The sequence below is a fragment of the Lontra canadensis genome, unplaced genomic scaffold (assembly GCF_010015895.1).
Source record: "Lontra canadensis isolate GAN:19392208 unplaced genomic scaffold, GSC_riverotter_1.0 scaffold2, whole genome shotgun sequence".
NCBI lineage: Eukaryota > Metazoa > Chordata > Mammalia > Carnivora > Mustelidae > Lontra > Lontra canadensis.
The window spans coordinates 36,528,950-36,553,415 of NW_022630996.1; the positions used below are offsets into that span (position 1 = coordinate 36,528,950).

The 24,466-nt window shown below is 38.2% G+C and overlaps 1 protein-coding gene across 2 annotated transcripts in view; it reads right to left on the bottom strand.

Moving 5' to 3' along the window:
* The window catches only part of BBS9 (Bardet-Biedl syndrome 9), a 453,073-nt gene extending 432,097 nt beyond the window's left edge, over positions 1 to 20,976 (bottom strand). Inside the window, exons 1-2 of one of the 2 annotated variants that reach the window (XM_032871845.1) lie at positions 20,405 to 20,976; positions 7,564 to 7,684 (exon numbers count right to left, since the gene is read on the bottom strand). In XM_032871845.1, the coding sequence (XP_032727736.1) occupies positions 7,564 to 7,675 (112 nt within the window). In that variant the 5' untranslated portion in view covers positions 7,676 to 7,684; positions 20,405 to 20,976. The remainder of the gene's footprint in view (positions 1 to 7,563; positions 7,685 to 20,404) is intronic. The other variant, XM_032871835.1, reaches the window with a different exon arrangement.
* Positions 20,977 to 24,466: the final 3,490 nt, after the last annotated feature.

Sequence of the window (24,466 nt, forward strand, 5' to 3'; positions counted from 1 at the left end):
AGATAATGTAACTAAAAAAATTTTTTTAAAGATTTTATTTATTTATTTGACAGAGAGCAAGAGAGATCACAAGTAGCCAGAGAGGCAGGCAGAGGGAGAGGGGGAAGCAGGCTCCCCACTGAGCGGAGAGCCCAATGCAGGGCTCTGGGATCATGACCCGAGCCGAAGGCAGAGTCTTAACCCACTGAGCTACCCAAGCGGCCCAAAACAACTTTTTTTAATATCATCAATATTCAAGCATACTAACATATTATGTGTTTTTCCTAAGCTTTGCTTTGGTATCAGTAGTTATAATTTAACTCAGTCAAAGCAAGTCCTTTTACAAAAGACTAATATAAGATTGTACACTGATTTCTTCATAGAGTGGCAATTCTACAGCTGTTGAAATCATTGTATTAAAAAGAATTCTGAGTCCTCACTAGTAGAATGCTCTGATGAACAGTGTCTATATTTGGACACAAAAGGGAGCAATGGTAACATATGTGTTGTGGGCTGAATTATGTCTCCCCATCTCTCCCCACCCCTGCCAAAAAAAAGTATGTTGAAATCCTAACCCTTAGTACCATGATTTTATTTGGAAATAGAGTCTTCACAGATGTAATCAAGTTAAGATGAGGTCACACTCAATCAGGTATACAATAAAACTCTCTTCTAAGAAGAGAAAATAGGGATGGGGGAGCGCCTGGGTGGTGCAGTCAGTTGAGTGTCCAGCTCTTAGTTTTGGCTCTGGTCATGATCTCAGGATGGTGGAATCAAGCTCCGAGTAGGGCTCTGCACTCAGTGCAGAGTCTGCTTGAGACTCTCTCTCCTTCTCCCTATGCCCCTCTTGCTCTCACTCTTTCTCTCTCTCTCTAAAATAAATAAAATCTTAAAAAAAAAAAAAAAGGAAGGAAGGAAGGAAGGAAGGAAGGAAGGAAGGAAGGGAGGACGAGAGTATAGAGGGTGGTGGGGTGGAAGAGAGGAGGTCGCCATGTGAAGACATTTAAGAAGATGATGATGTGGCAATGGAGACAGTGATTAGAGTGATACCTCCACAAGCCAAAGAATGCCTGGGACTACCAGAAGCTGAAAAAGGCAAAGAAGGACCCTAGAGGCTTCAGGTACGTTAGGATGTCCCTGCCAACACCTTGATTTTGGACTTCTAGTCTCTAAAAACTGTCAGAAAATAAATTTCTATTGCTTTAAGCCACTCAGTTCATGGTACTTGGTTATGGCGGGCCTAGGAAACTAATACTCTAGGTGTCAGTTTTGAAATTGCTATATTAGTATAAAATATTGACTTTTTTCCATCTATTTAGAAGTAGGAGTTCTACATACCTATTTACTGAGAGCTTATCATGTGCCAAGCAATGGCCTATGTAACTTTTATGTATTAACTCATTAAATCCTCATAATAACCATATGAGAGAGGTACTATCCTGGGAATTTCAATCCTGAATAGCGATACCAGGAAGCTGCTGCTAGGTGATCAAATGGCAACTCCCACAAGTTCTATACAGTCTCTAGAACTATGCTGTTCCCATTCCACCACTAAGGTTTGGTCAGTTCAACTCTTCCTGCATTTGAGAGATCTAGGTCACTCTTACTCCAATCCCTCCTTTATTTATATTTATCATAGTTGTTTCCTAACTTGTGACCAAAAAAAAAAAAAAAAGTCAGGAAGAAACTGGCAGCAGAGAATAAACTGCATTACCAGTTCCTGCAGGGATATTTGGAAATTGGTTCTTGAGCTGAGTTGGGATACAATGCAGTAAGACTCTAGGCAGGGTTAAATAACATCGTATACAGGGACAGAACAGTTAATCAAGTGAACACCTCCAGGCATCTGGGACCTGTGCCCATTGCAGGTGATACTCTGGTGGACTGGAGAGCTGCTGCCCTAGGCCAACAGAACAGGAAGGAGGAATGCCAAACCATATATAAAATGGCTTTTCTAAGAGAACTGCATAATTTAAAATAAGAGAATAAGTTTAAACCTCAAAATTCCCATCTCAGGGTAAAGAACAAAATTCAGGGTCCTTGGGACTCTGCAGAAAGAATTTCTTTCTTCTTATATCAATGAGGCTTAACCACTAAGAATCTAATTCAGGAAATGATTCTGTAGGTTTTAAATTACAGTAACAAATGAGTTCACAGTCTCTCCAGGTTTCTTGCATAAAAATAAAGACATTCATCTCAAAGAATGAGATTACAATGTTACATAATGAGGTTACTGGCAAAGTCTAGAAGGCTTGGATATACTCAAACCTCCAAACTTTTCTAAAACATTCCCCACTGAGCTTCCTATGTATCCCCCCATACCCTAATTCCTATTTCATTCACTAAATAACCAAGATTCAGCTTCAACCCAGCCCTTTTTCATACATAAGAGGAAGCCAGGATGGTGAAGTCCACATGGTGACAATTTAATCCCTAGAAACAAAATGTGTAGGTCTGAGTATTAAAATGGCAGGACTTTTATAGTAACCAGAGCTCAGGTAACAGTCTAATTCTCACAGACATTAAGCTATGATTAATGGGATCCCCAGGAACGAAATGAACAGGCAATTCATTGAGACCCTTTTTTTCCCAATGGTTTATTTATTTTTTTTTATTTGTGTATTTTGTTAGAGTAGTATTCAATTGTAATATGTTTATCAAACTGAAGCCTTTTTTGAAACCTATAATCAAAAATATATGGGTCTCTGAAAAAGACTAACTCAAGCCAACTGTATAGACAGTTACGGTATCTCACCCATTTCCACACTGAAGTCAATTTACAGACTCAGAGTCCCTTGAATAAAGACAACACAATATAGATGCTATAACACCACACATGCCTAATATAAATTTTCCTCAGATCTTTCCCTAAAGGACAAGTAGTCATTTACCCAGGTACACTGAGGAAAGGGAAATAACCAAACTTTGTGAGAATACTGAATATTGGCTCTGAGTTACTACTAATTCTGGAACCCTAGAAATAAACTATTGTTGATCATTATGGAGACTCAGTGACAAATGAATTTTTTTACTTAGTTTATCCAGTGGAGAGCAAAACTAGCCTATGATTTTTCACCTAGTTTCTGAGAGTTTAAAGGAAATGTATTTTCACAGAAAATAGTAGAACATCCTTTTGGTTCCCTAAAATGGACATGAAGGATATTATATGGGGAGAGATATATGGAAGCCAATGGGACTCTATCTCCCCATCAAGGAGAAAATCAAAATAAATACCACAGGTAGGGTGCCTGGGTAGTTCAGTTGGTTAAGCATCCAACTCTTGGTTGTAGCTCAGGTCTTGATCTCCTGGTTGTGAGTTTAAGCCCCATGTTGGGCTCCACACTGGGCAGGGAGCCTACATACATACATACATACCACTGCTAGGCCTGATTTGGGGTAGTTCTCAAAATTCAATGCCAAAAACCTTCAATATGCATATGTGGTCATTCTTACCACATACCTGCTTAATAACCAAAACTGTCAATATAGAGAAGTTAGGGTTGATCAGTATAACTTAAAGAATAACCCCAAATTCTTCTATTATTTCACATCTTGTCTTTCTTGAAGCCAACTAATAAAACCCATCTGCTCGAATACAGTTCTAGATCTTAATAATGCATTTTCTCCTTTCTAATACCAACGGGAAACAGTTTGCTTTTACTGGATAGGAAGAGGCATATATCTTTATATGTACTGCCACAATCTAAACTGCAGGAACCAGGACTACCTCAACATCATCTCATAAGAGCCAAAGGAGGCTGAAAGAAATATGCCTGAAACCCAGGGATCTCCAAGGACCCTTCCCCATACTGTCTGGATCAGTAGTAAAAGAAACTACTATAGTCCTCTTTAGGCAAGCATTAATGTTCTAGATCCCTCAGGAATACTCACCTAGACCGATTCTCTGATCCCTCCATCTCTACTCAAGACCAAGAGCCCTAACCAGATGGAAGGTAGTCGAAGTAAAAAAAAAAAAAAGAAAATAGCATAGTATACAGCCCAATAACCAGATACAAAACAGAAGGTATCCCCCCGATATGATTTCTTTAAGTTACCATACAATTTTTTCCATTCGATAATCTTAATCTTAAAATTTTTCCTTCTCTTCCTCAACTATTACATATGAATTTGAACACAGATTGTACATACAACTTAGTCTAGTAGCAACAGAATATTGGAACGTGATCATGACTAAATTACAAGGAAAAGGGATATCACCCAAAGACCCTGGACTTACAGAGCCGGGCCTTCCTGAAAGTGCCTCTGAAGCAGTAGGTGCACATTGTTCTTTACTACTGCAGGGGGGTAAGCGCACATGCTTGTGCAGGGGTACAAGGGACAGCTGCCCCACGTGAGGCATAAAAGCTGGATAGCTAAAAGATAAACTTATTAGCTATTTTTCAGTCAGCTTTATGTGTTTTCCACTTAGGATTCTTCTAGCAAATTCTCCTCAGGCTACAAGCTGGCATAGAATCTAAACTGGACAACTCAGACTCTCCCACTCACCCCCACTTCCTACTATTTCTCCCACGAATCTGAATCTTGAGAACGAGAAAGTAAGTACAACTTTAAATGCATGGTGTCTAATTTCAACTGGGATCTCAAGATTAGCAAGGAATCCTTCTACATATCAAGTTGGCTTTGCCTAAAACAATTTCAAGATGCTTAATACCATCTTTTCATTCTGATCACTCCAAATGACCTGCAAATTTCTCATCTTCTGTACTCATTCTTACCCTCTTGCCTTCAGTCACAGTGAAAGAAAAGTTCTCACACCTTCCATATGCACACCTGATCCCATGTCTTACTGTCACTCTGGATCCCTGCTCTTTTTTTTTTTTTTTTTTTAAGATTCCATCTTTAAATAATCCCTACACCCAACATTGTAGATTGTCAAACTACAGTCCTGGGATTAAGAGTCACATACACCACCAGCCAAGTCAATCAAATGCCCCATCCCTGCTTTAATACATCCTCCCTGCTATATATTGAATTTTTCCCACTTCTCTTTACCCTACATCGCCCCCAGTCTTAATCCTCCCTTCTTCCCTTCATAGCTAAGTTTCTTTAAAGGGCCATAAACACTCAGTCTTCCCCAGCTCCATTCCTTCACTCACTGCAAATCTAGATTTTGTTACCATTGTGCCCACTCATCCACCCTCATGGAGAACACAAATGAGACACTTGTTAAATGGCCACTTGAACACTAATGACCATGAGAACACTAATGGCTACTTGCTGCTAAATGGAAACTTCAGTCATAATGTCACTAAACCTTGCCTGCCAGGTATTAGCCCAACTAGTTCTCCTGCCTCTCTGCCTGCCCTTCTCAGAATCTATTACCAACTACCCTTCTCAAACCTCCCCCTTCAATGCTTGTATTCTTTAGGTTATGGTCCCAAGATTCTTTCCATCTTATTCTACCTTCTTTCCCTGTGCATTTTCACACATTCTCAGAGCTTCAAATACAACCAGTATATGGCTCACTTCAAAATCACTACCACTGGGGCACCTGGGTGGCTCACTCAGTTAAGCATCTGACTTTTGATTTTGACTCAGTTTAAGATCTCAGTCATGAGATAGAGCCCATCATGCATTGGGCTCTGTGTTAGGCCTGGAGCCTGCTTAAGATTCTCTCTCTCCCTCTCCCCCTACCCCCACCCTGCACTACATGCATACTCTATTTCTAAAAAAAAAAATTTTTTTTCAATAAAAATTTTTTTTTAAAAATCACTACCTCTATTCTGCCTACTAGACAGTCCTATCTCAAATAGACCATGTCCCAAACTACTCTCATTTATCTCCCATCCTATAAGATCAATGAGAATTATCCTTAAACTGTACTGTGTCACCACTCAACTTTGGAGCTTATCAAAAATTGCAGACACAAAAGCCCAGCCTTCCAATCCACCTACTTCCAGGAAATATGACCTTATAGGAGCTATATATCTAAGATAGAAAAACTTCATATATAACAATCATCCCAGAACATGATGATACTGGTAGTCCAAGCTTTGAGAAATGATAGGCAATTTTTTTTTCTATGTGGGACACACACATGAAATGATTTTTGTATAGTATCCTTGGGAAAATAGAGGAAACTTCTCACAGCTGGCCACAAATTGAGAGGAAGCACACTGGTAACTGGTAACCCACTTCTGGCACCCCAGTGAAGAGCTCTAATAGAAATGAGGAGTGAACAGTAAGCTATTCAGAAAATCAATCAGGATAGTTTCCAACAAACTTGATCTTTTGTTAGTTTGGACATGGGTTTGAAATTGTTCTCTTTGGCATATATTTTTGTAGCCTGAGTATTCTGTACTGCCAAATAATAAAGGAATTTAATTTATTTTATTTTATTTTATTTTAGTGTCAACAAACAGGCAGGAGACAAGATTGATAATCTTTGAGGAACCTCTCAGGACACCCTCTAAGTATAAGACCTTACCATCCCCTATTAGTGGAAGGACAGAGCCCAGATTTTCCTTAGAAATAATTCAGGTGCTCAGTACAGCTTAGTACCTCCCATACTTCTTTGCCAATATAATTTTCTCCTTTTACCTTGTCTCCAAAATTCTACTGTTTTTATTATATGCAAGAGAAATAGAATGAAGAAAATGTAGAGACAATATTTATACATATTGAGTTAAAGACTGATTATCAGTTTTCTTTTTAAGAGGCCAACAACTATCCAGATCACAAAAAAGAAAAGGAAAAGCTCATGACTATATAACATTAAAACCAAATACAAGTTTCAAATAGCAATGATACAGAAGTACAATGTTTTAGAAACCACTTCAAAAAATATGAAGATGCAGGGGCGCCTGGGTGGCTCAGTGGGTTAAAGTCTCTGCCTTCAGCTCAGGTCATGATCCCAGGGTCCTGGGATCGAGCCCCACATCAGGCTTTCTGCTGAGCGGGAAGCCTGCTTCCCCCCCTCTCTCCCTGCCTGCCTCTCTACTTGTGATTTCCACCTGTCAAATAAACAAATAAAATCTTAAAAAAAAAAAAAATGAAGATGCAAACAGAAGCATATAATATAAAAATAAAACAGAATGTTGTTGCCAAAATCATAATATGAAAATGAAAATGAAAGCAATGATTTAATAATTGTTTTCTATGAACAAATAGAGCTAGAATAATTTTTCCATTCTGATATGAATCACTTTCAAATTCAAATTTTTTTAAATGTATAATTTTCCTTGAAAATAATTTCTTAAAAAACTTCAAAATTAAAAATATTTTAGTAGCTCTACCTAATTTTGCAAAAAAATGAAAAGTTTTATAACAAATGAAAACAAATTAAATATTGCCTTGTAATATTTTTTCAGTTCCAAATCACATGACAGAATCAACACAAACCAGAAAAACACAAAGAGCAAAACAGAAGAACTGTATTTATCAGCCTGCTACCTCCTAAATATTATAAGGAAAACTACCTTCAAAATTAGGGCATAATTATGACAGTTCACTTAAGTTGTGTAAGTATACTTTAAAGTGTATAAGTATACTTTTAAAAATGAAGTCATTTTTATTTTTCTCAGTAAAGCTTTGCTCCAAGATGCATAGTCATAAGTTGCTTACCTTGTCCATTTCCAGTATTGTCAACATCACCCAAACACAAACAGCCTTGATCAAATTCTTCTTTTTCTCCCAGAACAGTAGACCACCAATTACGGGCTTTAAATAAAGACATTTTTGTTCACTAGAAAAAGAAAACATTTATTTATAGTAAAAATCTACCTCACACCAAGAATTATAAATTAATTATCTCTTAAAGCATAGCAAATTAAACGTGGACAATGTTAAGAAAAACATTTCTGAATTTAATTTTTTTATATTTTGCAGAAATATGTGAAACCACAAATCCAAACAGCTGAAAACATAATCAGATGTTTTGCAACACCATTAGAGAGTCAGTCTGAAAAATTTTATACATAAATATTGGGTCAGTTCTCTTTTCTGGAACATTTGGTAGAGAATGACACAAAGTATCAAAAAACTTATTTGGAGGCAAGCTTCAAATTCTAACAGCACTAGTTAGTACATAATTCCTTAGCAAAATACCTAATTTTCCTTCATTTTGGTCATCGGAAAAACCATAGCATCTCTTGTCACAGTGAACTGCTGAGAAGAACAAATGAAATCACATGACTAACACTGAACTGGTACCTTATAGGTACTCAAAAAGCATTCACACACTTTCCCCATTCTATTTGTAGAAAGGCAAAGCAGAAGAGGGAAATTCACCCTAAAAAAGAACAAGGAAAACTGAGTGTGGATGTATTTATACCACTATATCACTAAGCACCCACAAAACCTCTCGCTGCTTTGATTCTTCATCTAGAATGAGGATATACCAGCAACATCTACTATTGAATTACTAATATGGTAAATGTGAAAGCCCACTGAACCTCTTCTTGATTTACAAAACAAACATCACACACCCTGGGATTCTATGAGAGTTCATTTATTCAACATAAATGAGCCTTTCCTTCCTGCTACACTGATTTAAATAAATGTTGGGAAATGCAGTCAATATTCCTTATTCAAAGACATCCCATTCTATAAGGTCGAGGCAAACACTGAATTAGCAAATACTGTACTACTGTTCCTAGGGGAAATAGAAAGTTGGGCTCTTGTAGAACCTCCAGTCACAATACTTTCATGAACCATTCAATACATAACTTTGTTTTTTGTGAGTCACTGTTTAAAGATACTTTAATATACTTTTAATTCACGAACATTCAACAGTCAACAACACTATAACTCATACCTGAAGGAAGCTTATCTGATACATACATTTTCTCTATAAGGTACATGGCAACCTTCTCACACTTAGGAACATTAAAACCCTTCACTATTATATTTGGGGACCTTTTTAAGCAACAAAAATTAAAACAAACAAATAAATAAACCCAAACCACAAAGATGTGGAAAACATGACACTAAGCAGACCCTGAAAAGGATTGTTTATAGTGTAAGAGCTGAAACAAGTAGGCAGTTCCTGTGGTTGGTATCTGCTGGGAATAAGTGATTCAAATTTTTTGCCACTCTGTGCATGACCACAAATCACCCAAAAGCACCATGAGTATTGATTTTGGTATTACAAATAAATTTTAGCAAATAGGTAAACTCACAAATAGGTAATATGCAAACAATGAGGATCAACTATACATTTAAAAAAATCTAAATCATTCTGCTTCTTAAAGCAGGCCTTCCACATAGGCTAATCACAGAAAGCAAGACCACTTGCTTTCATTAAGTTTGCCAAGGAACTAGCTGAGAATCATGTGGTAGTGAAAAGAGAAGACTCTGGAGAAGGACTAGTGCAAATCTGAATCCGAGTTTCATACAAATCATTAAATCAGTGGAGGGTTACTAAAAGTTACCAAACCTCTCTATACTTCAGCTTCCTCATCTATAAAATAAAGAATGATGTTGTAAGGAATAAGAACACAGTAGAAATAATATCTGCAAATTACATATCATAAGTGGTTAGCATACACAATACATAAAGAACCCATACCATACACATCAACAACAACAAAAAATTTTTTTAATGGGCAAAGGACATTTCACCAAGGAAGATATACAAATGGTCATAAAACATGTGAAACAATGTTCAACATCACTAATTATTAGGGAAACGCAAATCACAAACACAATGAAATACCACCTTACACCCACTAGGACAGCTACAACAACAACAACCCCAAAAAAAAAAAAAAAAAAAAAAAACCCTAGAAAAAAAAACAAGTGTTGGCAAGGATGGAATGTAATTGTAACCCTAGTGCACTGTTGGTGAAAATCTAAAAGACTGTAACCATTATGGAAACTCTATGGTGGTTCCTCAAAAAATTAAAAATATAAATTACCAGGACTACTGGATGGCTCAGTCAGTTAAGCATCCGACTGTTGATTCCAGCTCAGGTCATGATCTCAGGGATGTGAGATCAAGTCCTTTGCTGTACTCCATGCTGGGCATGGGACCTGCTTAAGATTCTCTCTCTCCCTCTCCTCCGCCCCTCTCCCCTGCTCTCTCTCCCTCTAAAATAAAATAAAATAACAAACAAACAAATAAATAAAAATATAAATTACCATATGATCCACCCATTCCACTTCTGGGTATCTATTCAACAGAAATGAAAATAAGAATTCAAAGAGATATTTGTACTCCCATGTTCATAGCAGCATTATTCACAATATCTGAAAGGTAGAGGCAACCAAAGTGTCCATCAATGAATGACTGAATAAACAAAATGTGATATACAATGGAATATCTTAAAAAGGGAGGAAACTCTGACCTATGCAACAACATGGATAAACCTTGAGAATATTAGGTTAAGTGAAATACACCAGTCACAAAAACAAATATGGCACGATTCCACTTATATGAAGTATCTAGAGTAACCAAATTCATATAGAGTAGAATGGTGTTTGCCACGTTTGGGGTGAGAAAGAAGTGGGGAGCTTTTATTTATTGGGTATAGAGATTCAGTTTTGTAAGGTGAAGAGTTCTGGAGACTGGTTGCACAAAAATGTGAATGTACTTAACAGTACTGAACTGTACACTTAAAATGGTTAAGATGGCAATTTTATGTTATGTATATTTTATCACAATTGAAAATCAAAAATAAAAACTTTTAGTTTGGGGAAAAAAGGAATACAGTATTATTAGCACAATACTTGCCACATATAAGCACTCAATAAACATTAGCCATTGCCACATTTTTACCCTTTTTATGATATATTTTTTATAACCTACATTGAAGAAAAGAAACAAATGTACTTCAATGCGTGAATAAATAAACTATGGTAAATGCTTACCACAGATAAAACTCGGCATTTTTTTTTTAAGATTTTATTTATTTATTTGACAGAGAGAGAGATCACAAGTAGGCACAGATAGGCAGAGAGAGAGGAGGAAGCAGGCTCCCCACTGAGCAGAGAGCCCGATGCAGGGCTCAATCCCAGGACCCTGAGATCATGACCAAGGCCGAAGGCAGAGACTTAACCCTCTGAGCCACCCAGGCACCCCTTGGCAATTTTTTTAAATGAAATAACAACTTGGATGGATCTCAAGGGCATTATGCTGAGTGGAAAAAAAAATTTTTAAAAAAGCCTAATCCCAAAAGATCACATATTAAATAATCCCATTTCTATAACATTTTCAAAATGAAAAAATAAAATGGATGGAAAACAGATCAGTGATTGCCAGGGTTAAGGGGAGGGGTGACTTTAATGGGCTAGTAGAAAGGAATTTCTTTGGGATAATAGAAAAGTTCTGAACCCTGATTTTGGTGGTGGTTTCATGGGATAAATTTTAATTTCTTTGAGCTATATTCCAAGAAGAAAAGTGTATGTAATGTAAAACCTAGTGAAATCTAAATAAGATATTTTTAAAATAAGATTTATAGTTTAGTTATAGTATTATACTAACATCAATTTAGTAGTTTGATAATTGTTCTGCTGCCACTGGGAAATCATTACTTTTATAATTTCTATGTGAGTATAATATTTTTCCAGATGCCAAGTTTAAAGAAATAAACAGAAAAAAAAAAAAAAAACTCCATCCAAGGCCTCTCTTTCCACTAAAAAAATTAGTCAGATAACGGCAAAGTGTTGATGGAAGTGAAGGGGAAAAAACACAGCACATAAATAAGCCTATAATGAGTTTTAACACATGTGGGAGAGTTTTTGAAAAACATCTATATCACTCGTTATTACTAATGGCATTATATAACCATACAGATTGCCAGATGACTAAACTTCAAACCTGGCAGCAAGTATACAAAATATGTAACAAACACTTTATTACACTTTTACTAAACTTTTTTATTTAAGAGGAAAGTAACAGTACTTCATAAGTGCCATATATTTTCATTATATACTCCAGATACATATGGAAAGTTGTTATACACTATTAGAGTATCAGTATAAAGATACATAATTCTCCTGCAGCCCAGAGCAGAATATCACCCAAATTCAATAACACTCAAAGACTCACTTGGAGGACTCACAGCACTCATCATACAGTTATCATCACGGCTATGATTTATTACAGTGAAAGAATAAAAAATATAATGAAAAAAGAGAAAAGGTGCATGAGGCTGGGCTGTGGGGGTGGAGGGGTGGAGCCCTGGAGGAAATCGGACACAAACTTCCAAGGTAGAAAAACTGGGCTCTGTGGTCAGAGGCCAGGGTAAAAAAAGAAAAGAAAACTGAAGAGGGGCATCCAATGATACCAAAGGAAAACCAGGAGTGTGCCTTCTGGAAGGAAATGGGGGAAAAGGTGTATCTAGAAAGAGAGTGGCCAGTTCTATGTTGCTGATATGTCATAAAGAATGAAAGCTAGGGATCAAAACTCCATTTGGAGACATAGTCAAAAATAGAAACAACAGACAAACTAACAAGTATGAGATCCTTTGTACAAATTCTGCATCAGCCAGTTTAAAAGGAATCTCAAGGAGAGAAAATAGGAAGAGAAGATCTCAATATCCAAAGGGGTATCTTTCCCCTCATGTAAGCAGAAGAGAACCTTATGGGAAATGCCTAGAAACCATATTAAACACCCAATAATGGTCATAGAGAAGAGTTTTTTCCATCAATGCTATTAAATAATATATAAAAAATTAAAGTGAGGGACACCTGGGTGGCTCAGTCAGTTAAGCAGCTGCCTTCGGTTCAGATATGATCCTAGGGTCCTAGAATTGAGTCCCCCATGAACTCCCTGCTCAGCGGGGAGCCTACTTCTCCCACTGCCTGCCACTTCCCCTGCTTGTGCTCGGTCTCTCTCCCTCTCTCTCTCTCTCTGGCAAATAAATAAACAAATCTTTAAAAAAAAAAAAACAAAATGACTATAAACACACATGATTGCATCAGGAGAAAATTGCTATTACGTGAAAGTGGACTCAAAAATCTTTGTTAATGAGCAAATTTGTTCAGCTTGCTAAAATAAAAATGAAAAAACCCTCCAATATGAAAAACTAACTCTCCAACATTGTCTGTAAATGGGAATGTCATCAAGCACTAATTCTTCAAGGACTGCAATCATAAAATTTAAGATCTACTCCTGCTGACAAAATAACACAGGCAACATTTAGTTCCTTCCTCTTTCTCCTGTTCTACCAGTTTCTTCTTAGTCACCCTCCACTTCATTAATTGCTTAAGCCCTTCTTTCCTACATTGTTTAGCTCCTTGCTACCGGAAGTGTAGTCCATGGACCACCACCACTATCACCCAAGAGCTTATGATGCAAAACCTCAGCCCCACCTCAAACAATATCCCCAGGTGATTCTCAAATTAATAAATAAAATCTTTAAAAATTTTTCTCTTTGCACATAGCAGTTGTATTCCCAATATGCTTGTATATAATAACTTTTTAACTTACTCTTTAATAGTCTTACAGAGTACTTTGTTATCTACTGGAACCCTCACCAAATCTTTTGATAACATAAGTATGTCTCCCATAAGCATCATGCTATACAATTTAAAATTTAAAAATTTCAGAGGATTTCACTTTCAGAATGACATATGAGAAGCTCCATGGACCCACTCCCCAGCAAAACTGGAGAAAATTATTTTTTAGAACAATCATTTAAAGTCTCTGGAAATTGTCCTAAAACTATATAGAAAATAAAGAAACAAAAAATCTACTAAAACTCAGTAAGAAAATTAAGAGTCTGTAGTATTTAAAAAAAAACAATGCTCACTCCTTATCTCCTCACTCCAGGCTCAAAACAAGATAGAAACTCCACTCCAGACTGGTACAGTCAAGAATAGAGGCACCCTCTCCTCATAACTCCCAGTCTGAGAATTATCTTTCCGCAAAGAGCAGGACATCAGCATTATTCACCTTGATTCCAGCTATCTGTTTCTGACTAAAGATGAAAAAGAAAATCTAAATCAAAAAACTACCCACAATATAAAAACTACCCACAAAAACAAAAATTAAAAACAACCTTATCATCTCAACTTGAGAAAAGCATCTGACAAAATATAATCCAACACTATTCCATTATAAAAATACTTAAAACACTAAGAATAAAACAGAACTTCCTCAAACTGATAAGATACATTTATGCAAAACCCATGGCTTATACCATACTTAATGATGGATGACTAGATGCTCTTTTGCTAAGATGAGACCCAAGAGTAGGGAGTCCATATTCACAACTTCTATTCAACATTGTACTGGAGGTTTTAAGTCAGGCCATTAGGTAAGAAAAAGAACTAAAAGGCTCCCAGACCGGAAAGGAAGAAGTGTAACTATCTTTACTCACAGATAACACGATCTGGTGTATAGATAATCCTAAGAAATTTGGTGAAAAACTATTAGAATTAATGAACAAGTTAAGTAAGATTGAAGGATACAAAAGTATTAATACATAAAAATCAACTGCATTTCTATGTATTTGCAATGAACAATCCAAAAATTGAAACTTAAATAACTATTGCATTTACAATAACATACAAAATAAAATACCTAGGAGTAAATTTAACAAAACAAGCATAAAGCAAATATGATGAAAACTATAAAACACAGTTGAAAGAATTAAAGATCTAAATAAAAAGGAAAATATCCCATGTCCATGAAGTTATAACATTATTAAGAACCAATACTTCCCAAATTGATCTACAGGTTCAGTGCAATCCTTATCAGATTCCCATACGGCTTCTTCATACAAATTGACAACCTTATTTTGAAGTTGATATAGAATTGCCAGAAAGTGGGGCACCTGAGTGGCTCAGTCAGTTAAGCGTCTTGACTCTTGATTTCAGCTCAGGGCATATCAGGGTCATGAGATCCAGCCCTGTATAGGGGCTTGTCACTCAGCCAAGAGTCTGCTGGAGACTCTCTCTCCCTCTCCCCTTCTCCAACACACACACTTTCTCTGTCTCCCAAATAAATAATTAAATAAATATTAAAAAAAAAAAAAAGAATTCCCAGCAATCATAATAGCCAAGACAATCTTAAAAAAGACGAACAAAGTTGGAGGATTTGGGGCGCCTGGGTGGCTCAGTGGGTTAAGCCTCTGCCTTTAGCTCAGGTCACGGTCTCAGGGTCCTGGGATCGAAGGCCACATCAGGCTCTCTGCTCAGCAGGGGGCCTGTTTCCCCCTCTCTCTGCCTGCTGCTCTGCATACTTGTGGTCTTTCTCTCTCTGTCAAATAAATAAATAAAAATCTTAAAAAAAAAACAAAGTTGGAGGATTTTCCCATTTCAAAACCTAACTACAAAACAACAGTATTCAGCATAGTATGGTACTGCATAAGGCTAGACATATAGATAAATGGAAAAGAATGGAGCTTCCAGAAATAAAAAATAAAAATAAAAATAATTTTTTTAAAGATTTTAATTTATTTGACAGATCACAAGTAGGAAGAGAGGCAAGCAGAGAGAGAGGGCAAAGCAGGCTCCCTGCTGAGCAGAGAGCCAGCCCCATGCGGGGCTTGATCCCAGGACCCTTAGATCATGACCTGAGCTGAAGGCAGAGGCTTAACCCGCTGAGCCACCAGGTGCCCCCAGAAATAAGTTTATACACCTATGGCAAACTGACTTTCAACAAAGATGCTAAGACCATTCAATGAGAAATTGCAAAAAATGGTTCTTGGATAATTAGATAACAACATGAGAAAGAATGAAGTTGGACCTTACCTCAAACCATATTAAAAAAAAAAAAACCCAACTCAAAATGAAACCTTTCTGTATGCTAATGTATAACTAAAACTATAAAACTCTTAGAAGACTTCTTAGAAGAAAACTTAAAAGTAAATCTTCATGATATTAGATATTGTGATAGATTCTTAAACTTGACACCAAAAGCGTAAGTAACAAAAGAAAAACTTCACCAAAATTTTAAACTTCAAGCAACACTAAGAAAGTGAAAACGATGACTACAGAATGGGAGAAAATGTTGCAAATCATATCTCTGATAAAAAGACACATATCTGGGTGTGCCTGGGTAGCTCAGTCAGTTGAACATCTGCTTCAGCTCAGGTCATGATGTCCTGAGATTGAGTCCTGGGATTGAGCACCATATCAGGCTCCCTGCTCAATAGGGAGCCCGCTTCTCCCTCCCCCTCTGCCTCTTCTCCAGCTTATGCTCCCACTCTCTCTCTCACAAATAAATAAAAAAAAAATTTTTTTAAAGACACATATCTGTAACATACAAAGAACACTTATGACTCAATAATAGACAGAAACCCAGTTAAAAATGGACAAGGAATCTGAATAAATATTTCTCCAAGCCAGATATACAAATGGCTGATTAACACAAGAAAAGATGCTCAGCATCATTAGCCAACAGGGAAATGGAAATCAAAATTACAATGAGATACCACTTCAAACCCACTATGATAGCTGGAATCAAAAAGTCAGATAGAAACAAGTTTGGGCAAAGATGTGGAAAAATCAACAAGCTCATACATGGCTGGTGGGAATGTACAATGGTATGACCACTTTGGAAAGTGATCTGGCAACTCCTCAAACAATTAAACATAGAGCAATCATATGATCCACTAATTCCAGTTCAAGGTTGCAAGAGAAATGAGAACATAAGTCCACATAAAAACTTACACATGAAAATTTATATTAGCATTATTCATACTATTCAGAAGGTAGAAATGATCCAAATATCTACCAACTGATGAATATATAAACACAATGTTGGCAGATCCATAAAATGGAATGTTATTCAGCAATAAAAAAGTACTGACATATACTACAACACCTTGGCTGAACCTTGAAAACATTATTCTAAGAAGCCAGTCACTAAAGACAACATATTTTATGATTCTGTTTATATATGATGTATAGAATACATCTCAAACGAAATATTGTATTACTATTACTTCAACTAAAAATAAGCATACAAATAAATAAATAAATAAGATGTATATAATAGGCAAATCCATACAGACAGAAAGTAAATTAGTGCTGCTTTGGTCCAGTGGGAAGAAAAGGATAGGAGAGTTACAGGTAAAGGAGGCGAGGAGTCTTTCTGAGGTGATGAAAATATTCTAAAATTGACTGCAATGCAAGTGATGGTTGCACATATCTGTGAATACACAAAAGTAACACTGAACTATACAAATTATATAGGAGAAACAAGAGACATTTTTCAGCTGTGAAACTTGGACTTCCTGTTACAAAAACAAAAAAGTATGCTGAATAACAAAATATTAAATATGCATGAACTGCTTTTTCATTTGGTTTAGTTAACTGCCTTGAATAAAAATAAGAAACAAGGATTTGCATTTTATCCCCTATTCATTCAATGTAGATTTCCAGGTCCTCAGTGATTTTCTGTTTTAAGTAAATGAAAAACAATAACCAAAAATCAGGTTTTCAATAGCTATCATCTCCCTTCACTAAAAAGGAAAATAATAGCTAACACTTACTAATCATTTACTAAGTCCCAGGCAGTGTTCTAAGTGCTTTGCAAATACTCTATTTTAATCTTCAAAACAGAACTCCGAAGTAAAAGGCACGTACTACTATTCAGGTATCCCTGAATACAGAGAGGTTAAAAACCTACCCAAGAGGTCACAACTAGTAAGTAACAGAAGTAGCATCCCAAAGCAGGCTGTCTACTCCAAAGTCCTAAACACCCCACAAAGACTAAAATGATATACTCTGTTGATACTAATTGAAATCACAGCAAGTTAAAACTGCAAGAAAGTATTTTCATACACCTAAATAAAATTTTTTTTAATTTTATTTATTTGAGAGAGAGAGAACATGAGGGGTGGAGAACAGAGGGACAATCAGCAGGGAGCCCCACACAGGGGTGGATGCCAGGTCCCTGGGATCATGACCTTAGCTGAAGGCAGATGCTTAACCAACTGAGCCACCCAGGCACTCCCACCTAATTTAATTTTTAAAGGGTGACTAGAAAACAATTATTTGTAGGTTTTAAAAGGTCCATACCTATGACCACAAGTGATTGGTTTCTTATGTCTCATTAGAATAAACAGAAGATAATCTCTTTATCCCCTAAACTCCAGAAATACTCTTCCACACTTAACATTTCCTTGTTTTTAATACTTACTCACATACATTATCTTCCACAGCAAAGTTTACTGAGATTTAGGGGTGCCTGGGTGGCTCAGTGGGTTAAGCCTCTGCCTTCAGCTCAGGTCATCATCTCAGGGTCCTGGGATAGAGCCCCACATTGGGCTCCCCATTCAGGGGAAAGCCTGCTTCCCTCTCTCTCTCTGCCTGCCTCTCTGCCTACTTGTGATCTCTCTCTGTCAAAAAAATTAATAAAATCTTTTAAAATAAATTTACTGAGATTTAGTCTTCATTTAAGATATGGATGTTTTAACACCCCATTGGCCTAGTCCTACAACATAGAAGGATGACTAGAAGAATTGCTGCAACGAAGATTACCCCAAGAATCCTATGGAAAGAAAATGTGGGGGCACCTGGGTTGCTCAATCTGTTTAACATCCAATCTTGACTTGAGCTCAGGTCATGATCTCAGGGTTGTGAGATTGAGCCCCGAGTTTGGTTCCACACTGGGCGCAGAAACTGCTTAAAATTATTTCTTTTTCTCTTTCTCTCTCTCCCTACCCCCTCACCCCTCCCCTTCTCTCTCCCTTTCAAAAAAAGAGAGAGAGAGAGAGAGAGAGAGAATATGTGGATTAGAAGGCAGATACTAGAATTAGGAGGCTAAGCTGCTGACACTGTTGTTCATATTTGCAGTTTTGCTTTCTCCGGGTCATTCTAGTGCTTACTCAAATTTTGGAAAGTAGGAATCAGGTCATCCGGGGCAAGAAAAATGACAAGTGTATAAAGAATTAGAAGAATGCTGCTTTTGAAGACAATATTATAAGCAGTCAGTATTAAAATTTTCAGTAAAAGACACAGAAGACAAAAGAGCACAGGAGAGGGAGTTAAACATATCTGGGTTCCCTTTTCCATTCCATACGTCAGAAGAGTGACTTTAAACAAGTCCCTCACCTTCTAATCACCTAATTGTTCTGGGGGGTGGTAAGATAAATAGCCTAACACATGTAACTGCTTAACTGTAGGATGTACTCAATTTAAGTGTCAAATAAATGTCATTAGTAACTTAGTAGTAGTAATAGAAGTGGTGGTGGTGGAATGTACTCTGAACCATGCCAGTCTGAACTTCTGGATTGAATATTTAAATGGGACATTTAAAAAAAAAATGACAGGGGCACCTGGGTAGCTGAGTGGGTTAAGCCTCTGCCTTAGGCTCAGGTCATGATCTCAGGGTCCTGGGATCAAGGACCACATCGGGCTCTCTGCTCAGCGGGGAGCCTGCATCCCCCTCTCTCTCTCTGCCTGCTTCTCTGCCTACTTATGATCTCTACCTGTCAAATAAATAAATAAAATCTTTTTTAAAATATTAAAAAATTTTTAAATGACAGTAATCTTTCAATGAAATGTTAATTGACAGGGATGTTTTATAATAACATCATGTATTTCAATATTTTTTTGTTTCAATAATTTTTGAGAAATATTTGAAAGTCTTTACTCTGAGGGATGAGACTTGCTACATACATCAAAACATGTAAAACATTAACAACTACTATATACTATGATACAGGATTTTTTCCCCTTCAATAAATGCTTCCACCAAGAACTTGTACCATAAATGTAAGTGTGTGGTTGTACTTTAAGAGCAATTACACACAATTCCACAAAACGAAAAATTCCTTAAACTCAATTTATAAATTATTTGCAAGTTTTTTTTAATTCTTCTAAATAAGGATTTAGTCTATTCACACACAAACACACACACAAAAATCTCTGCAATTATTCTCTTTACATATTTCTAACAACCTTAGTTACGACCCATGGTTTTCCTCCTAGCATCTTCAAGTTGTGTAGGTGTGTGATGTGGTTTCATGTTTAAAGTAAAAGTAAGGTGGCAAAAACAAAACAAAAACTATGAATTTCTCCAGGAATTTGAAGTCAATTGTAGGACTTAATTAGGGAAAGGAAATGCTGATAAAAATCAGCTCAGTTTATCTAAACTGCTGTGGTCTGCAATATAGAGAGAGAAGGAGAAGCAATGATCCTATTACAAGAATTAGAGGGTATTAGTGCATGCATCCTACTGCAGTCACAGGCTGAGAACTGCTTTGACCATTGGCTCACAAGACCTGTTGAAGTGTCATGGGAAGAGGATGCTTGTGCACCACGTGACATTCCTGAATGGAATCTTGAAAAAATGTTATCAGCCTTTCTCAAAAATGTTCACAAGATTTTCACACGTTGTGCTCCTAGTTGCGTTTTATTTTTAATGCAGACATCATTCCTAAGAAACGTATCATCCAAATAATCCCCCCAAACCATTCCATGGCATCAGCGGATCGATCTTGCCCACAAAACAAAACACAAAAAGGGCATTTACGCTCCCAGTGTTTAATTTCGGTCATACTCTTACCTGATGCTGAATCAGGTGGGTCCTGCCCCACCTTTCCTCGAACTCTCCGGAGATTTCCCTTGAAGAACGCCTGCCAGGGTCCCAGGGCGGAAACGACGAGAGCAAGAATGGAGGGTGCAGAGCAAAGCAACCCCTCGCTTCACTACTCCCTGTCGTTCCCCTGCTCCAACTTGTTCCACGTCCCAGACGGAGAGAAAGAGCCTCACCAGGGAGCACCACCAACCTCACAGAGTTGGAGCGACACCCACAAGGAGTAAACCTGCATCCTTTCTGTGTCAACCCCGGAGACACGCAGGTAAAACGGCATCAATCCCTTGGAAGAGACCACGCAGGCCACAACAACGACAAGTCCTGCTTCTCACAAAGAGGAGGAAATGGTGAGGGAGGCAATCAGTGGGATGTAGCAGACAGAGGACAGCAACGGCGGAAGAGACAACTCCCCACTCCCGCCTAACTCCAAGCCGTCTTTGCCCTGTTGTCATAGCACTTTACAACGAACGCCGCTGCGCAAGTCAGTCAGCCGTGTTCCGACGCCTTCTGGGGGTTGTAGTCCAGAGCGGCTGAGAAGGGTGGAAGGCGGAAGACTTTTCCTGCTTGGGTCCGGTCGAGATCAGATTTCTAAAGGAGAGGGCTGGAGTGGACCATTCCCGGTCCTCATTAGCACAGAGATAATTAATAACATTCCCTTTCCGTCCTTGGACAGTTCCTCAGAAATAGGGTCCGAGGAGGACCAGATTCCCGCCTCCGCTGTGGACGCAGACCACGCCCCCCCACGCCTTCCCCGTCCCGCGTGTCAGCGCGCGGGGTGGGGCTTCGTGCGGGGGCGAGGCTCGCTCAGGAGGGGCGGAGCGTCCGCGCTCCTCCGCGGGCTCGCGCTTCTCATCCTCCAGAAGCAGTTACTTTTCCCGCTCCAAGGCCAAGGAGGCCAAGGTATGGACCAGGCGGCGGTGGCCGGGCGGCAGGAGCGAGAGCCAGTGTGCGAGCCCCGGTGGCTGGGTGGTGCTGGCCCAGGACACATTCACCTTGAAGAGGACGACAGGGGCGGAAGAGCAACATCGTGGAGGCGGTGGAGCATTTGAACAATTTCCAGGTGCTTATCTTTTCCTAGGAGAAACCGTGCTGCTCTGAGGTTTTTATACGTGGCTCCTGATCCCTTGTGCAGCTCTCTCTTTAGCATAGACCTTAGAGTGGATTATCTGGCATATAGGTATGTAAATGTTCAATTTTACAATTGAACATAATAATGCCCCTTTTTTTAAAACTTTTTTTTCATCTTTGTTTTCAAAACCAAAGGGGTGCCCCTAGAATAAAAGGTTTTTTTTTTAATAATAGAATAAAATACTGTATGAAAATAATTACGTGAAAGTTACCTTGAGGGTTCCTGGGTGGCTCAGTTGGTTAAACAGCTGACTGTATCTAAACTCAGGTCTTGATCTGAGTATAATGAATGAGTTCAAGTCCTACATTGGCCTTGATGCTGGACATGGAACCTACTAAAAAAAAAGAAAGAGAGAAGGACAAAGAAAAAATTATCTTGAACTACCAATTTATATTTCAACCCACCAAGATATGTAACTACTTAATTAAAAAAACAACAACAACAAAAGCAACAAGAACGAAAAAACATATTCCTTGTGACAGGAGGAAGGGTTGATAACCAAATTCATTCTATTTCACTGACAGCATGGGACAGTGTGAAGAATACTATTTGCTGGGAAATCTCAGGTAACTTATCATTTCTGGCATAGAAAGCTTATTTTCAACAGCTGGGTGCCATAATTCCTCCTAATGAGTGTAAGAGTTTAAAAAAAAAATAGCTGTAGTTTTTTTCCATCTTTGTATGGCCATTTCTTTACAATGTGACTTTGTAGCTCTACCCTTAAATCTAAATTTAACTTGCTTTGGTCAATGAAACATTAGTAAATATAATGCAAGCGAAGCTTCGAAACGTGCTTCTCCCTCACATGCTTCTCTTGAAGATACTGCAACCACTTCTATGTGACTGACCTGTAGAAGCTTGCTGAATGAGGAGAAACATGTCAGGTCATCTCCACTGCTCCTCTAGACACATGAGTAAGGTCATTTTAGACCAACCAAACCCAGCAGAGTTAACTAACCGCAGAGATCCATCAAGTAACCCCAAAGCAACAGAACTGCCCACCCACCAGATGTTATTTTTTTTAAACTTCATGCATATTAGAGACATAAAGGACTATACGTGTTATCAAGGCCAATTATTTATTGAGCCAGGCACACAATAAATATATGTGCCAGACACTATATGAAGCATGTTGGATCGTTAAATATTCACAACACAGATCTCAATTATTTTTTGCTTTAACTCATAGGGCAAAATTAATTTAGAAAGATAATACCTAACTTATTTGCATGTGATGCCCTCTGATACTACTACTTTCTATTCTTTCCTTTTTTATTTAATAGTTTATGATATTGCTGCCAATTCCCTGAGTGGATTTCACAATCCTCTAATGACTCTTGACCCCAAATTTGAACAACATGAACATAGCATTTATCAGTCCAAATCAATATTTCTAGAATGAATGAATGTCATAAAGGCATATTTGGCACATCAATAGCTGCAGAATATGTGTAGCATCACATAGTATGGGACCATGTGGTAGCTAGAGAAATGTTTAAAATTCCAGTATGATAATGACTTCTTCCAACTTTGCTTTCTTCATTACCTTCCTACCACACTTACTATAAAATCCAGTACTTCACAAGGTCTACAGGATCCTGGACAGTCTTGTCCGGTCTCCCTCTCCGGCCTCATTTCATCAGTCTTCTCCTTGCTCCCCAGGCTTCAGCCCCACACTTACCTTCTCTGTCAATTTCTTCTGTACATGAAGCCCCTTTTCCACAGGCTACTCTGCCTCTTGGGATACTTTCCTTTGCTCCACCAGCTTCTACTCTGCTGATATTTCCCTTCCCCATGGAAGGCTTCGTGGACCGCCACTAGAATAGGTACCCCTATACATCTTCATAGAACTGATCATAACTGAAATTTTAAGATATGGGTAATTGTCAGTTCAGCAATTTTCTTATGTAAGCTCCGCAAAGGCAGAGACAGGTTTCTCCTCCGGATTCAGAACACATTCACACAGCAGGTCTAATTCAGTGTTTGATGAATGAATAAATGAATGTTTTTGAAAATTTTATTAGCTCTTTCCTTCACCTTTATAACCTTACATCTTCTAGCTCTCCACAGAGTTCAGACGACTCCCTAGTGCATACCAGATATAAATCTGAGGGGCTCACACCAACCAAATGACTGGAATGCTTCCTTCCCTCCTGGGGTGGCTTTGGCGGCTGGCCAAGCTTGGGTGCCTGAGGCCTATGACCATTAGTGAGTGGGTTCTTGCTCAGGAGACTCCATGGGCCCTGATACTATCAGGACCCAGGAAAGCTCACCTCAAACATAGACGAGAAGTGCTCAGATATGGGGAATCACACCAGTAGCAGGGTCTTGCACACAAACTGGGACCAAGAACTTCACCATTCACAGACTGAGTTATTGAGTATCTTCACTTCTCATGTGTGAGAACTGTAAGAGGTTCTAAAGTGTAAGAAGAAAACCTTATGTTTCTAAATAATGAATTATACTACCATTATATTCCTTTAGTATCAGGACATCCAGGTTGATTTTAAACACTAACTTTGTGGGGCACCTAGGTGGCTCAGTTATTAGGCAACCGACTTGATTTTGGCTCAGGTCACGATCCCAGGGTTTTCCGATGGAGTGCCGCATGAGCCCGGAGTCTGCTTCTGCTTCTCCCTCCCACTCTGGTCCTACAAACCCCCACTCCCGCCATGCTCTCTCTCTTGCTTTCAAATAAATAAAAATCTTAAAAAAAAAAAAAAAAAACAAAACTGGGGCACCTGGGTGGCTCAGTCAGTTAGGCAGCTGCCTTCTGCTCAGGTCATGATCCTGGGGTCCTGGGATCGAGCCCCACATCAGGCTCCCCACTCAGTGGAGAGCCTGCTTCTCCCTCTCTCTCTGCCGGCAACCCTGTCTGCTTGTGATCTCTCTCTCTCTCTGTA